The 18,031-nt window shown below is 45.7% G+C and overlaps 1 protein-coding gene across 4 annotated transcripts in view; it reads right to left on the reverse strand.

Moving 5' to 3' along the window:
- Positions 1-18,031, reverse strand: part of LOC127572033 (solute carrier organic anion transporter family member 2A1-like) — a 214,675-nt gene that overhangs the window by 168,391 nt on the left and 28,253 nt on the right. For all 4 annotated transcript variants that reach the window (XM_052018850.1, XM_052018853.1, XM_052018854.1 and 1 more), the window contains one exon: positions 12,732-12,894. In XM_052018850.1, the coding sequence (XP_051874810.1) occupies positions 12,732-12,894 (163 nt within the window). The remainder of the gene's footprint in view (positions 1-12,731; positions 12,895-18,031) is intronic.

Raw genomic sequence — 18,031 nt, forward strand, 5'->3', positions numbered from 1 at the left:
AGAAGAATTTTATCAAGCAGGACGCAGAGTGGGGCATTGCAGCAGCCTCCCGAATTGCCTCGGTGTGAGGCACACAAGCCGATAATTGGAAGGCAGGCTGAAGTAGAGCAGCCATTTTTGGGAGTGTCTGTTTTTGAGTGTAAATGCTGAGGTTTTGGGTCAAGAAGCTTCAGCAAGCAGGCTGGGTAGAAGAAAAGGTAAGATCAAGTATGGTTCTTAAAATTACTCTTCTGATTAGTGTAGATGGGATGCAGTAGAATGCTCATCCTGTAGGATGTGGGAGATCAGGGAAACTTGCAGTGCAACCTGGTTGCCAGAGGGACAGGACTGGCAGCTCAACGTTCTTGTTTTTGTTGTTTTAGATGTGACAGAGAGGGGAGTAAAGAGGTGGAGGGGTTGCACTACTCACAAGGGAGAATGTCACAGCAGTACTCAGAGAAGACATATCCACTTCCACAGAGGCAATTTGGGTAGAGCTCAGAAATTGGAATGGTGTAATTATGCTGATGGGATTATACTATGAGCCCCCAATAGCCCCTGAGAGGCCCCAGTAGCCACTGAGAGGTAGAGGAACAGGTACATAGACAGGTTATGGAAAGGTATAGAGACAAACAGGGTTGTCATAGTGGAGGACTTCAAGGACAAGGGTGGAAAGGCAAGGGAACCTTGGATGAACCAAGAGGTCCTAAGTTTAGTCAGAAAGGAAAACGAAGCATATGTAAGGTTTAGGAAGCTAAAAAAATCAGGCTGGCTTTTGTGGAATATAAAGATAGCAGGAAAGTGCTCAAGCAGGTGATTAGGAAGGCCAAAATGGGCCATGAAATGTTCTTGGTGAGCAGGATCAAGGAGAATTCCAACGCATTTTATACATAAAAAAGATGGTAACTAAGGAGATGGTAGGTCCACTCAAGGATAAAGAAGGAATTTGTGCTTGGAGTGAGAGCAAGTGGCTGAGGTACTAACTGAGTACTTTGTGTTGGTATTTACCGAGAAGAATTTGGAGGATAATGAAAACAGTGGGGCATGCTAATGTACTGGGACATTTGAGATTAAGGAGGAGGTAGTGAGTCTCTGAAAAGCATTAAGGTGGGTGTCCCCAGGGCCTGATGGCTACATCTCAGAACATTGAAATAAGTGAGATTGCTGGGGCTTTGTCCTCAGTAGCAACAGGCAAAGTCTGGGAGGACTGGAGAGTAGCAAATATTGTTCAAGAAGGGAACTAGGGACAATCTAGCTGAGCAGGTCATGTCTTACAAACTTGATTGAGTTTTTTTTTGAGGTGACAAAGATGTTTGATGAGGGAAAGGTAGTCGACATTATCTACATGGACGTTAATCAGGCATTTGATAAGATCCCTCGTGTGGTAGGTTGATCAAGGATGCTGCCTAGTTAGAGGGTATGAGCTATAAGAAACAGTTGGACAAACTTGCGTTGTTCTCACAAGATCATTGGAGGCTAAGGGGAGACGTGATAGATATTTGTAAAATTATGAGAGGCATAGATAGGGTTGACAGTCAGAATCTTTTCCACAGGGTAGAAATGTCAAACACCAGAGGATATGCTTTTAAGGTTGGGGGTGGGGGGGGTGGGGCAAGTTTAAAGACGACATAGCACGCAAACAGTTTAAAAAGAGAAGGAGAATCTTCGGCAGTTTTGATGGGGAGCGAGAGGAGAGTGAGCGGAATCAGCTGAGGACTTCTGAAAAGATAAAAGTTTTTTTTCCCTAATGGTTCGGGGATAGCAGGGATAGACTGCGCAGGCACGTGACATCAGTCAGTAGCGCGCGCGCGAACAATTTGAAACAAAGATCGCCATATCCAGCGGGCATTGGAGCGGGCAGTGGAGTGAGAGGGAGTAGAGTGACTGGGCTTTGCTCAACGGGCTTAGATAAGTGTATCCCACCTTGACCCGTTACTGCCTATCATTCTCTTTGCATCAAGAGGCGGAGGCCATCTGCAACAACACTGCTGAGTAGCTGGTAAGTAAGGGTAAGGTTTACTGTTATTATAAATTTTTTAAGTAGACTACAGCTAGGTAGGGAAAAAAAACTAGTTCATATGGAGGGCATAGCGATGTGCTGCAGCTGCATGATGTGGGAGCTAGTGGACCCTGCTGTGGTGCACAGTGACCACATCTGCAGCAAGTGCTGGAGGAACTTCAGCTCAGAATTGATGAGCTGGAGTCTCAGCTTCAAACACTGTGGAGCATCAGGGAGGGAGAGAGATATGTAGATGCTGTGCATCAGGAGGCAGTCACCCCCCCTTAGAGCAGGTACTTCTAGGGTCCAGGAGGCAGAGAGATGAGTGACTCTCAGGGGAGAGAAGGAGAAGGGGAACAGGCAGACAGTGCAGAGGACCCTGGAGGCTGTTCCCCTCAATAACAGGTATTCCGCTTTGAATGCTGTTGAGGGGGATGACCTACAGGGATCAAGCAGCAGAAGCCAAGTCTCTGGCACTGGGACTGGTCCTGCTGTTCAGAAGGGAAGGGAGGAGAAGAGGAGGGCAATAGTGATAGGGGACTTGATAGTGGAACAGACAGGAGGTTCTGTGGATGTGAGCGAGAATCCAGGATGGTATGTTGCCTCCCAGGTGCCAGGGTCCAGGATGTCTCTGATCAGGTCCACAGCATTCTTGAGTGGGAGGGAAAGCAGCCAGAAGTCATGGTACATGTTGGTACCAATGACATAGGTAGGAAGAGGGATGCAGTCCTGCAGAGTGAGTTCAGGGAGCTAGGCAGAAGGCTGAAGAACAGGACCTCAAGGGTAGCAATCTCAGGATTGCTGCCAGTGCCATGTGATAGTGAAGGTAAGAATAGGAAGAGATGGCAGATGAATGTGTGGCTGAGGAGTTGGTGCAAGGTGCAAGGTTTTAGATTTTTGGGTCATTGGGATCTCTTCTGGGGAAGGTGGGACCTGTACAGAATGGACAGGTTACACCTGAACTTGAGGGGGACCAATATCCTTGCAGGCAGGTTTGCTAGTGTGGTTTGGGAGGGTTTAAACTAGTTTGCGAGGAGGATGGGAACCAGAGGCGTAGGTCAGTGGAAGTAGTAAAGTCAGATCTAACATGTAGAGAGGCTTTGAGGAAGAAGAAGCAGAATATAGGGTATAAAAGTAGAAAGGTGGATGGCCTAAAGTGCATTTACTTAAATGCAAGTATCATCAAGAATAAGGGTGATGAACTGAGAGCTTGGATAAATATGTGGAACTATGATATTGTGGCTCTTGCAGAGACTTGGCTGTCACCAAGATATTGAATATTCCTGGATTTCAGTGTTTTAAAATGGATGAGGGGGGGCGCAGAGAAGAGGAGGAGGGGTGGTAGGGTGAAGGAACCATGGGTGACTAGAGAGGTGGAACAACCAGTTAGGAAGAAGGCAGCATACATAAGATTTAGGAAGCAAGGATCAGATAGCTCTCTTGAGGAATATAGTGTAGCAAGGAAGGAACTTAAGGGGCTGAGGAGAGCAAGAAGGGGACATGAAAAGGCCTTGGCGAGTAGGGTTACGGAAAATCCCAAGGCTTTTTTCACTTATGTGAAGAGCAGAAGGATGACGAGAGTAAAGGTAGGACCAATTAGAGACAAAGGTGGGAAGATGTGCCTGGAAGCTGTGGAAGTATGTGAGGTTCTCAATGAATACTTCTCTTCAGTATTCACCAAGGAGAGGGGTCTTGATGATGCTAAGGACAGTGTTGGTAAGGTTAATGTTCGGGAGCATGTAGATATTAAGAGAGAGGATGTGTTGGAGTTGTTAGAAAATATTAGGACAGATAAGTCCCTGGGGCCTGATGGAATATTCTCCAGGCTGCTCCAGGAGGCAAGGGAGGAGATTGCTGAATTGTTGGCTAGGATCTTTGAGTCCTCGTTGTCCACAGGAATGGTACCGGAAGACTGGAGGGTGGCAAATGTTGTCCCCTTATTCAAAAAAGGTAGTAGGGATAGTCCAGGGAATTATAGACCAGTGAACCTTATGTCTGTGGTGGGCAAGCTGTTGGAAAAGATTCTTAGAGATAGGATCTATGGGCATTTAGAGAATCATGGTCTGATCAGGGACAGACAGCATGGCTTTGTGAAGGGCAGATCATGTCTCACAAGCCTGATAGTGTTCTTTGAGGTGACCAGGAAGATTGATGAGGGTAGTGCAGTAGATGTGGTCTACATGGATTTTAGTAAGACATTTGACAAGGTTCCACATGGTAGGTTTCTTCAGAAGGTCAGAGGGCATGGGATCCAGGGAGGCTTGGCCGTGTAGATTCAGAATTGGCTTGCCTGTAGAAAGCAGAGGGTTGTGGTGGAAGGAGTGCATTCAGATTGGAGGGCTGTGACTGGCGGTGTCCCACAAGGATCGGTTCTGGGACCTCCACTTTTCGTGATTTTTATTAATGACTTGGATGAGGGGTAGAAGGGTGGGTTACAAGTTTGCAGATGACACAAAGGTTGGTGGTGTTGTGGATAGTGTGGAGGACTGTCGAAGATTGCAGAGGGATATTGATAGGAAGCAGAGCTGGGCTGACAAGTGGCAGATGGAGTTCAATCTGGAGAAGTGTGAGGTGGTACACTTTGGAAGGACAAACTCCAAAGCGGAGTACAAAGTTAATAGCAGGCTTCTGGGTAGTGTGAAGGAGCAGAGGGATCTGAGGGTTCATATCCACAGATCCCTGAAAGTTGCCTCACAGGTGGATAGGGTAGTTATGAAAACTCTGGTTAGACCACACTTGGAGTACTGTCCCCAGTTCTGGTCACCTCATTATAGGAAGGATGTGGAAGCATTGGAGAGGGTGCAGAGGAGATTTACCAGAATGCTGCCTGGTTCAGAGAGTATGCATTATGAGGAGAGACTAAGGGAGTTAGGGCTTTACTCTTTGGAGAAAAGGAGGATGAGAGGAGACATGATGGAGGTATACAAAATATTAAGAGGATTAGATAGAGTAGACAGCCAGCACCTCTTTCCCAGGGCACCAATGCTCAATACAAGAGGGCATGGCTTTAAAGTAATGGGTGGGAAGTTCAAGGGAGATATCAGAGGGAGGTTTTTTTTAAACCCAGGGAGTGGTTGGGGCATGGAATGCACTGCCTGGGCTGGTGTTGGAGGCAGGTACATTGGTCAAATTCAAGAGATTGCTAGATAAGCATATGGAGGAATTTAAAAGAGGTATATTTGGGAGGAAGGGGTTAGATAGTCTTAGGTGAGCTTTAAAGGTCAGCACAACATTGTGGGCTGAAGGGCCTGTATTGTGTTGTACTATTCTCCGACTCTATGACTTGAGGAGCAAGTTTATGTTATATGCAGGGAGTGGTAGGTGCCTGGAATGGGTTACCAAGGATAGTAGTGGAAACAGCCAGCTTGGAGTTTAAGAGGCTTTTAGATAGACACATGAATATGAAGGGAATGGAGGGATCTGGATGATACACAGGAGAGAACATTTGGTATAAATTGGCATCAAGATTGGCACAACATCATGGGCCAAATGGCCTGTCTGGTGCTGTACTGTTTTATGTTCTGCATATACTTATGGAAAGTATGTTCAGCTGCAGCTCCTGGCTCATTGTATTAAAGAACTGGAGCTGAAGTTGGATGTACTTAGGACCATTTGATGCTGAGATGATCATAGATGAGAGTTTCAGTGAGTTGGTCACATCTACGGTGCAGGCTGCAGGCAGTGGATAACCACCAGGAAAGTTAGATGGAGTGGAAAGTTAGATGGAGTAGAAAGATAGTGCAGGATTCCCATGTGACAATTCCCCTGGAACACAAGTATACTACTTTGGATATTGTTGGTGGGGTGGGGCAGGGGAAGGGGATGACTGTTGAGGAGAGAGCAGCAGCATCAGTCCGGTCTGTGGCACCAGGACTGGATCAACACATGGAACAATAGTGGACCAGTGGGGAAGGGTGAAGGCAGGCAGGACTATCGTGATAGGAGACCAAATTGTTAATGGGCGGACAGGACATTCTGTGGCTGCAAAAGGGACTCCGGGATGTTGCGTTGCCTCCCTGGCGCCAGGGTCAAAAAGAGCTCTGTGCAGAACATTCTCAAGGGGGAGGGGGAGCAGCCAGAAGTTATTGTGCACATTGGCTCAAATGACATAGGTAGAAACAGGGATGAGGTCCTGCTGCGTGAATACAGGAAGTTAGGAAAGAGGCTAAAAAGCAGGACCGAAGGTTGTACTCTCTGGATTACTTCCAGTGCCATGTGCTAGTGAGGGTAAGAATAGGAGAATATGTGGCTAAAGAGCTGGTGCAGGGGCAGAGATTCCGATTTTTGGACCATTGGGAGCTCTTCTGGGACAGAGATAAGCTGTACAAGAGGGACAAGTTGTATCTGAACCAGAGGGGGACAAAGATCCTGGTGGGCAGATTTTCTAGTGCTACTAGGGAGGGTTTATTGGCAGAAGGGTGGGATCCAAAGTGAGGCAGATGGGAGGCTGAAAGTTGAGTGGGAAACAAAGCACCAAGTCAGTAAGTGGAGGGATTGAGGGGAAGGTAGATGTCATGACCAATAAGATCTGTAAGGAAGGCCAGGCAGGAGAAAGGTAATATACATGATGGGACGGAAGTGTGTTTATTTTAAAGCAAAGGAGTATTAAGGGTAAGGGAGATAAGCTTAGAGCATGGATCAATACATGAAACCATGATGTTATGGTCATTACAGAGACCTGGTTAAGAGGGACAGGACTGGATGCCTAATATTCCAGGGTTTCAAAGTTTCAGAAGAGATAGAGAGGGAGGTAAAAGAGGGGGAAAGAGTTGCACTACTAAGCAGGAACAGTATCACATCTGCAGTCAGAGGGGACATCATGGAGTCTCATCCACTGAGTCGATATGGGTAGAACTCAAAAATAGGAAAGGGGCAATCACTCTGGTGGGGTTATATTAGAGACCCACCCACCCACCTGCCACCCCCCCCCCCACCACTAGGGACATTGAGGAACAGATATGCAAGCAGATTAGGGAAAGGTGAAAAAACAGGGTTGTCGTAGTAGATGACTTAACTTCCTTGATATAGACTTGGACCTCCTTAGTGCAAAAGGGTTAGACAGGGTACAATTTGTTAGGTGCATCCAGAACAGTTTCTTAAAACAGTATGTGGATAATTCAACTGGAGGAGGGACTGTACTGGATCTGGTGTTGGGAAATGAGCCCGGCCAGGTGACTGATCCTTCAGTGGGGGGGGATTGTTTAGGAAACTGATCACAACTCCTTAAGTTTTAAGATAGTTATGAATACGGATAAGAATGGACAAGAATGGACTTTGTTGGAAAGTATTAAATTGGGGAAGGGCAAATTACGAGAGTATTAGGCAGAGCTAGGGAGAGTTAAATGGGAACAGCTACTTTAGGGTAAATCCACATCTGACAATGTGGAGGATGTTTAAAGATCAACTTCAGAGTACAGGACAGGTATGTTCCAGTCAGAAGTTCTAACAAGGATGGCAAGGTATGGGAACCTTGGGTGATGAGAGATGATGTGAATTCAATCAAGGAAAAGGAAGCATTTGTAAGGTTTTGAAGGCTAAAATCAAACAGGGCCCATGAGGAATATAATGAAGCTAGAAATGAACTCCAAGGGAATTAGGAGAGCCAAGAGGGGCCATGAGAAATCCTTAGCAAAAAGATTAGAGAATCTCAAGGCATTCTATCCATGCATCAAGAGTAAAAGGATAAATATGGAGAGGGTAGGACAGCTCAAGGATAACATAGAACAATTACAGCACAATTCAGGCCCTTTGGCCCACAAAGCTGTGCCGAACATGTCCCTACCCTAGAAATTACTGGATGGGAATGTATGCTTAGAGGTGGAGGATGTGGGCAAGGTCCTGAATAAGTACTTTGCATCAGTATTCACCAATGAGAAGGATGTGGAGGATAGGGACATCAGTGTAGAACATGATAATATGCTTGGTGTTTTTAAGATAAACACAGATATTGTTGGGTCTCTTGAACGTTAAGGTGGATTTCCCCAGAGACTATCTAACCCCTCTATCTTAAATTCCTCCATATGCTTATCTAACAATCTCTTGAACTTGACCAACGTATCAGCCTCCACCACCACCCCAGGCAGTGCATTCCATGCACCAACCATTGTCTGGGTGAAAAACCTCCCTTTGACGTCTCCCTTGAACTTCCCACCCATTACCTTAAAGCCATGCCCTCTTGTATTGAGCATTGGTGCCCTGGAAAAGAGGCGCTGGCTGTCCACTCTATCTATTCCTCTTAATATTTTGTATAGCTCTATCATGCCTCCCCTCATCCTCCTTCTCTCCAATGAGTGAAGCCCGAGCTCCTTTAGTCTCTCCTCATAATCCATACTCTCCAATCCAGGCAGCATCCTGGTGAATCTCCTCTGCACCCTTTCCAACACCTCCACATCTTTCCTATAATGAGGCGACCAGAACTGGACACAGTACTCTAAATGTGGTCTAACCAGAGTTTTGTAAAGCTGCATCATTACTTTGCGGCTCTTAAACTCCATCCCACGACTTATGAAAGCTAACATCCCATTTCTTAACTATCCTATGCACCTGTGTGGCCACTTTCAGTGATCTGTGGATATGAACCCCCAGATCCCTCTGCTCCTCTCCACTGCCCAGAATCCTGCCATTTACCTTGTATTCCGCGTTGGAGTTTGTCCTTCCAAAGTGTACCACCTCACACTTCTCCGGATTGAACTCCATCTGCCACTTGTCAGCCCAGCTTTGCATCCTATCAATATCCCTCTGTAAGCTTCAACAGCCCTCCACTATCCACACCACCACCAATCTTTGTATCATCTGCAAACTTGCTAACCCACCCTTCCACCCCCTCATCTCAGTCATTAATAAATATCATGAAAAGTAGAGATCCCAGAACCGATCCCTGTCGGACACCACTAGTCACAGCCCTCCAATCCAAATGCACTCCCTCCACCACAACCCTCTGCTTTCTACAGGCAAGCCAATTCCTAATCCACACAGCCAAGCCTCCCTGGATCCCTTGGCCTCTGACCTTCTGAAGAAGTCTACCACGCGGAACCTTGTCAAACACCTTACTAAAGTCCATGTAGACCACATCCACTGCACTACCCTCATCAATCGTCCTGGTCACCTCCTCAAAGAACCCTATCAGGCTAGTGAGGCAAGATCTTCCCTTCACAAATCCATGCTGGCTGTCCCTAATCAGTCCATGATTCTCTAAATGAGGAGATTTACCAGGAAGCTGCCTGGATTAGAGAGTATGGATTATGAGGAGAGACTAAAGGAGCTAGGGCTTTACTCATTGGGGAGAAAGAAGATGAGGGGAGACATGATAGAGGTATACAAAATATTAAGAGGAATAGATAGAGTGGACAGCCAGCACCTCTTTCCCAGGGCACAAATGCTCAATACAAGAGGGCATGGCTTTAAAGGTAATGGGTGGGAAGTTCAAGGGAGACGTCAGAGGGAGGTTTTTCACCCAGAGAGTGGTTGGTGCATGGAATGCACTGCCTGGGGTGGTGGTGGAGGCTGATACATTGGGCAAGTTGAAGAGATTGTTAGATAAGCATATGGAGGAATTTAAGATAGAGGGATATATGGGAGGAAGGGGTTAGATAGTCTTAGGAGTGGTTTGAAGGTCAGCACAACATGGTGGGCCAAAGGGCCTGTATTGTTCTATGGTTCTAATGATCATAGATCCTATCTCTTAGAACACTTTCTAGCAGCTTACCCACCACAGATGTAAGGCTCACTGGTCTGTAATTCCCTGGACTACCCCTACTACCTTTTTTTGAATAAGGGGACAACATTCGTCACCCTCCAATCCTCCGGTACCATCCCCGTGGACAACGAGGACTCAAAGATCCTAGACAATGGTTCAGCAATCTCCTCCCTCGCCTCACAGAGCAGCCTGGGGAATATTCCGTCAGGCCCCAGGGACTTATCTGTCCTAATATTTTCTAACAGCTCCAACACATCCTCTCTCTTGATATCTACATACTCTAGAACATTACCCTTACCAATACTGTCCTCAGCATCATCAAGACCCCTCTCCTTGGTGAATACTGAAGAGAAGTATTCGTTGAGAACCTCACCCATTCCACAGCTTCCAGGCACATCTTCCCACCTTTGTCTTTAATCGGACCCACCTTTACTCTGGCCATCCTTCTGCTCTTCCTGTACGAGTAAAAAGCCTTGGGATTCTCCTTAACCCTACTCGCCAAAGCCTTTTCATGTCCCCTTCTCGCTTTCCTCAGCCCTTTAAGTTCCCTCCTTCCCACTTTATATTCCTCACGAGCCGTCTGATCCTTGCTGCTCACTGCCTTCTTCTTCCTAACTAGTTGTTCCACCTCTCATCACCCATGGTTCCTTCACCCTGCCATTCCTTCTCTGCCTCACCAGGACAAATTTATCCCTAACATCCTGCAAGAGATCCCTGAACAGCGACCACATCTCTATAGTACATTTCCATTCAAAAATGTCATCCCAATTTACACTCTCAAGTTCTCACCTTATAGCCTCATAATTTGCCCTTCCTCAATTAAAAATCTTCCCGTCCTCTTTGCTCCTATCCCTGTCCATGACAATGCTAAAGATTATGGAGCAGTGGTCGCTGTCCCCCAAATGCTCACCCACCGATAGATCTGTCAGCTGACCCGGTTCATTACCTAAAACTAGATCTAATATGGCATCCCCTCTAGTCAGCCTGTCAACATACTGTGAAAGGAATCCGTCCTGGACACACTTAACAAACTCTGCCCCGTCTAAACCTTTGGCACTAAGCAGGTGCCAATCAATATTTGGGAAGTTGAAGTCTCCCACTATAATAACTCTGTTATTTTCGCATCTTTCCAAAATCTGCCTCCCAATCTGCTCCTCAGTATCCCTACTGCTACTGGGGGGCCTATAGAATACTCCCAGTAGAGTAACTGCTCCTTTCTTGTTCCTAACTTCCACCCATATTGACTCTAGTGAGGATCCTTCTACATTATCCACCCTTTCTGCCACCGTAATAGTGTCCCTGACCAGTACCGCCACCCCTCCTCCTCCTCTCCTCCCCCTTCTCTATCCCTTTTAAAACACTGAAAACCAGGAATATTCAATATCAATTCCTGCCCTGATGTCAGCCATGTTTCTGTGATAGCCACAATATCATGGTCCCATGTACTTATCCAAGCTCTCAGTTCATCTCCCTTATATTCCTGATGCTTCTTGCATTTAAGTAAATGCACTTTAGCTCATCCACCCTACTACCTTTATAGCCTGTACTCTGCTTCTCCTTCCTCAAAGCCTCTCTACCTGTTAGATCTGACTTTCCCCCATCCCCTTCTCCCTCTGACCTACTCCTCTGGTTCCCATCCCCCTCGCAAACTAGTTTAAATCCTCCCGAACCACCCTAGCAAACCTGTAGTGGAAATGAAAGGATTCTTAGGAATAGGATATGAGCACTTGGAAAAGAATGGCCTAATTAGGGACAGTCATCATGGCTTTGTGCAGAACAGGTCATGTCTTATTAACTTGTTTGAGTTGTGAGGAGTTGAAGTTGATGATGGGTGAAGGCAGAGCTGTGAATGTTGTCCACATGGATTTCAGTAAGGCATTCGACAAGGTCTCTCATGGTCAGCTCATCCAGAAGATTAAGATGCATGGGATCCAGTGACTTAGCTATTTGGATTCATAGAACACAGAACAGTACAGTACAGAAACAGGCCCTTGAGTCCACAATGTTATGCGGAACTAATTAAATTAGTAATTAAAAGCCTAATTAAACTAATCCCTTCTGCCTACACAAGTCCGTATCCCTCCATTCTCTGCATATTCATGTGCCTATCTTTGAGCCTCTTAAATGCCTCCATCATATTTGCCTCCACTACCATGCCTGCAGTACATTCCAGGCACTCACTACTCTGTAAAACAAAAACTTGCCCTGCACATCTCCTTTAAACTTGCCCGGTTCACCTTAAGTGCATGCCTTCTAATATTAGACATTTTGACCCTGGGAAAAAGATACTGGCTATCTATTCTGTCTACGCCCCTCAACCTTATAAACTCTCAGTTCTCTCCTCAGCCTCCACTGCTCCAGAGAAAATAACCCAAGTTCATCCAACCTCTCCTCATAGCATATGCCCTCTAATCCAGGCAGCATCCTGGTAAACCTCTTCTGTACCCTCTCCAAAGCTTCTGTATCCTTCCTATAATGGGGCAACCAGAATTAAATGCAATACTCCAGATTCAGCGTAACCATAGTTTTATAAACACTGCAACATAGCCTGACTCTTGAATTCAGTGCCTCAACTAATAAAGACAAGTATGCCATATGCCTTCTTTTCCACCCTATCAACTTGTGCAGCTACTTTCAGGGCACTATGGACTTGGATCCCCTAGATCCCTCTGTACACCAACAATGTACAGGTCCTGCCATTAATTGTATACTGTCCCTTCACAGTTGATCTCCCACAGTGCAACACCTCACACTGGCCCAGATTAAACTCCATCTGCCATTTCTCCGCCCATATCTGCAACTGATCTGTATCCCACTGTATCCTTTGGCAATCTTCTACACTACCACAATGCCACTAATCCTTGTGTCATCAGTATTAAACACTGGCTCAGGCCACATCCCTTGAACAAATGTGAACAAAACTGACAAAAAAGTCATTTCGTTCAGTCAAAGTTCAAAATGCCAGAGAGATTTTTAATAATCTACATTTTCACTTATGTCTCTTTATATTTATTACGGATAAGAAAAAGCAAATTCAGGTGCATTGTGTTGCCTTACCTACTATGGTCTTGCTGTACTGATATGGCTCAAATATGTAGTGGGGCAGGGTAAGCAGGAAAGTTCCAGCACTGAGTAGGAGGCCGCCTAATCCAATCAGTTTTGGGCGGTGAACTCTACTTCCAAAATAACTGACAAAAATAATCAAAACAGAGTTCCCAACCTGAAAGAAATTATAGCAGAAGTTGTTACTTGTGCAAAGCATACAGTGAAAGAATATCTTTCAATAAATAAGGGCAGTTCATTGTATTACAGTAAGTGTCATTCACCATTATCCTTGATATTACATAGAGCAGATCATGTGCAAATTCACTATCTCCAAGTGCAATGAATAAAATGACAATAATACCTTAACAGAGGTGATTGATGAACACAACGTGGGAGGACAGGTTCTACATGGGGTGCACTGGTCCGAGACTGTTTCCGCACTGGTTTTAGGAACTGAAGATTTCATAAATGAACAGAGACAATCTGAAGCTGTGAGTGCTGCCTGCATGCACTAGCTGACAGTGCTACACAATCAATCTGGGCTAGAGTGCTGTCTGAGGAAGTTCTGTGCAGAAATGCACCCCAAGGAATCTGCCAGGAGCTCTGACAGAAAACAATTTCTGGACCTCTATCAAAATATAATATCCAGGAATAAACTTGGGAATTTGTATTCATTCACTGTCCTACAGTGGGAAGACCCAGCCAGGAACACTGTCCAAGAAACCTATTTGAGAACACTGTTCTGGAAGTACTATGTGTAAATTTTCCGAGCTCCATCCAGAACATATTCCAAGAGTTCTGCCTAGGAACTGCTGGAAAGTAGTGCCTTGATTGCTGCCAAAAGAAGCATCTTGGACTTGTGTCTGAAGACAGATCCAAAAATGATCTGACTAGGAAATCTGTTGGAAAAACATGTCCAGCAGCTCTGCCCGACACAAGACATTGCAATGAATTTGATCTAGGAGCTTTATTAAGGAACAGTATCCAGAAGAATATTTCAAGAGAATCTCTGGGAGCACTGTGCAAGAGATGTCTGCTGGAACCATCCAGGAGAACCATCTGACAGAATTGCCAGGAACTCTATTAAGAAATGCCATCCAGGTGCACAGTCCAGGAAAGGTGACTAAAAGATCTCCAAATTTTCCAATTTCAGGTAAACGGCTGCACCTCTGTCACTTTTCTCTCTCCTCCTGATCCACCCAGTTCCTCCTACACCCACCCCAGCCCCCAATCACCCTGTTTCTTTCCTCTCCTCCACCCACTCCATCTGCTCATCACCCACACACTCCTCCCACTGGGTCTCCTCCCCCCAGTTCACATTTTCCCACCCCACCTCCTTACTTGGCGATCCACCTTCCTTTCCTATTAGATTCCGTCGTCTGCAGCCCTTTATTGCCTCCATCCATCACCTCCCAGCCTCTGTCATTTCCACTCTTTCCCTCCTCCATCTGCCCATCTCTCCTTCTCACCTTGATCCACCCATCACTTGCCAGCTCTTATTACATCTCTTCCTCTCACATCTTTGTATTGGCTATCTCCCCTCTATCTTTCAGTCCAGATGAAGGGATGCAACCCAAAACATCAACTATCCATTTCCCTCCACAACTGCTGTTTGACCCACTGAGATCCTGCAGCATCTTGTATGTTGATCCAAAAGATCAATCTGGCAGTGTGATTGCAAATTGCTGGTTCCTCAGATGGCAGTATTCTAGATGCTCAGTTTTACATCTCGGATAGCATCTACTGGTCTTCCTACAAGTGTACATAAATCATCTTGCAATAGAGTAGCACATAACATTTTGCCTTCCTAATTATTTGTTGAACCTGCATTTTTACTTCCAATGATTGTGTACAAGGTTACACAGGTTACATTTCATAGAACACAGAAAAGTGCAGCACATACCTGCACATGGTCTGTATCTTTCTATTCCCTGCTTGTTCATGTGTTTGTCTAAATGCATCTTAAATGTTGCTATCGTATCTGCTTCCACCACCTCCTTTGGCAGTGGGTTGCAGGCGCGTGCCACTCTCTGCCATAGAGTTGTTTGGCAGAGAAACAGGCTCTTTGACCCACCACGTCTATGCTGACCATCATGCCTATCTATACAAAGCCCACTTACCTGCATTAATTCTATATCCCTCTATGCCCTGCTCATTCAAGTACATGTCAAAATGTTTCTTAAATGTTGTTATTGTTCCTGACTCCATTACCTCCTCTGCAGTTCATTCCAGATACCAAGTACTCTTTGTGGAAAAATTCACCCTTCAGATTCCCTTAAAACTTCCCTCTCACCTTAAGCATGTGCCCTTTAGTTTTAGACCTCCCATGGGAAACAGACTCTGGCTATCTACCCTATCAATGCCTATATATACACCACTAACTCATAACTTTATACAACTCTATCATGTAACCTCTCATCCTCCTTCACTCTGGTGAAAAAAGACCTAATCAATCCAATCACTCCTAACAATTCAAGACCTCCAATTCAGGCAACATCCTTGCATTTTCTGCATTCATTCTAGCTGCACCACATCCTTCCTATAGTGTAATGACCAGGAATGCACACAATAATCAAAACACTAACAAACACAATGAAACATTAAGTGCCAACTCTTATTTAATGCCTCAGCCTGTGAAGGCAAGTGTGCCATATGCCTTCCTCTCCACCCTGTCTACTTGTGCAAGAAAACTTGCCTCACAAAACATCCCCACAAGAGGGGGATGGGAACCGGAGGAGTAGGTCAGAGGAAGAAGGGGATGGGGTAAAGACAGATCTAACAGGTAGAGAGGCTTTGAGGAAGGAGCAGAGTACAGGCTATAAAAGTAGAAAGGCGGATGGGCTAAAGTGCATTTACTTAAATGCAAGAAGCATCAGGAATAAGGGAGATGAACTGGGAGCTTGGATAAGTACATGGGACTATGATATTGTGGCTATTACAGAGACATGGCTGACATCAGGGCAGGAATGGATATTGAATATTCCTGGTTTTCAGTGTTTTAAAAGGGATGGGGGGGGGGGGGGGGAAGAAGGGGGGGAGGGGTGGCAATACTGGTCAGGGACACTATTACAGCTGCAGAAAGGGTGGATAATGTAGAAGGATCCTCTCTAGAGTCAATATGGGTGGAAGTTAGGAAAAAGAAAGGAGCAGTTACTCTCCTGGGAGTATTCTATAGGCTTCCCCGGTAGCAGTAGGGATACTGAGGAGCAGATTGGGAGACAGAGTTTGGAAAGATGCGAAAATAACAGGGTAATTATAATGGGAGACTTCAACTTCCCAAATATTGATTGGCACCTGCTTCGTGCCAAAGGTTTAGATGGGGCAGAGTTTGTTAAGTGTGTCCAGGACGGATTCCTGTCACACTATGTTGACAGGCTGGCTAGAGGAAATGCCACATTAGATCTAGTTTTAGGTAATGAACCAGATCAGGTGACACATCTATCGGTGGGTGAGCATTTGGGGGACAGCGACCACTGCTCAATAACCTTTAGAATTGTCATGGACAGGGATAGGAGCAAAGAGGACGGGAAGATATTTAATTGGGGAAAGGCGAATTATGAGGCTATAAGGCGAGAACTTGAGTGTAAATTGGGATGACATTTTTGAATGGAAATGTACTATAGAGATGTGATCGCTGTTCAGGGATCTCTTGCAGGATGTTAGGGATAAATTTGTCCTGGTGAGGCAGAGAAGGAATGGCAGGGTGAAGGAACCATGGGTGACAAGGGAGGTGGAACAACTAGTTAGGAAGAAGGCGGCAGCATACATAAGATGTAAGCAGCAAGGATCAGACGGCTCATGAGGAATATAAAGTGGGAAGGAGGGAACAAGAAGGGGCTGAGCAGAGCGAGAAGGGGACATGAAAAGGCTTTGGCGAGTAGGGTTAAGGAGAATCCCAAGGCTTTTTACTCATACAGGAAGAGCAGAAGGATGGCTACAGTAAAGGTGGGTCCGATTAAAGACAAAGGTGGGAAGATGTGCCTGGAAGCTGTGGAAGTGGGTGAGGTTCTCAATGAATACTTTTCTTCAGTATTCACCAAGGAGAGGGGTCTTGATGATGCTGATGATGATGGTAAGGGTAATGTTCTAGAGTATGTAGATATTAAGAGAGAGGATGTGTTGGAGCTGTTAGAAAATATTAGGACAGATAAGTCCCCGGGGCCTGACTGAATATTCCCCAGGCTGCTTCAGGAGGCAAGGGAGGAGATTGCTGAACCATTGTCTAGGATCTTTGAGTCCTCGTTGTCCACGGGGATGGTACCGGAGGATTGGAGGGTGACGAATGTGGTCCCCTTATTCAAAAAAAGGTAGTAGGGATAGTCCAGGGAATTACAGACCAGTGACCCTTATGTCTGTGGTGGGTGAGCTGCTAGAAAGGATTCTAAGAGATAGGATCTATGATCATTTAGAGAATCATGGACTGATTAGGGACAGCCAGCATGGACTTGTGAAGGGAAGATCTTGCTTCACTAGCCTGATAGGGTTCTTTGAGTAAGTGACCAGGAAGATTGATGAGGGTAGTGCAGTAGATGTGGTCTACATGGATTTTAGTAAGACGTTTGACAAGGTTCCACATGGTAGTCTTCTTCAGAAGGTTAGAGGCCAAGGGATCCAGGGAGGCTTGGCTGTGTGGATTCAGAATTAGCTTGCCTATAGAAAGCAGAGGGTTGTGGTGGAGGGAGTGCATTTGGATTGGAGGGCTGTGGCTAGTGGTGTCCCACAGGGATTGGTTCTGGGACCTCTGCTTTTTGAGATATTTATAATGACTTAGATGAGGGGGTGGAAGGGTGGGTTAGCAAGTTTGCAGATGACACAAAGATCGGTGGTGTTGTGGATAGTGTGGAGGGCTGTCGAAGCTTACAGAGGGATATTGACAGGATGCAGAGCTGGACTGACAAGTGGCAGATGGAGTTCAATCCAGAGAAGTGTGAGGTGGTACACTTTGGAAGGACAAACTCCAAGGTAAATGGCAGGATTCTGGGCAGTGTAGAGGAGCAGAAGGATCTGGGGGTCCATATCCACAGATCACTGAAAGTGGCCATAGGTGGATAGGGTAGTTAAGAAAGCTTATGGTATGTTAGCTTTCATAAATCGTGGGATTGAGTTTAAGAGCTGCGAAGTAATGATGCAGCTTTACAGAACTCTGGTTAGACCACACTTAGACTATTGTGTCCAGTTCTGGTTGCCTCATTATAGGAAGGATGTGGAGGCGTTGGAAAGGGTGCAAAGGAGATTTACCAGGATGCTGCCTGGATTAGAGAGTATGGATTATGAGGAGAGACTAAAGGAGCTCGGGCTTCATTCATTGGAGA

Source organism: Pristis pectinata, chromosome 6, assembly GCF_009764475.1.
Source record: "Pristis pectinata isolate sPriPec2 chromosome 6, sPriPec2.1.pri, whole genome shotgun sequence".
NCBI classification, from domain to species: Eukaryota; Metazoa; Chordata; class Chondrichthyes; order Rhinopristiformes; family Pristidae; genus Pristis; species Pristis pectinata.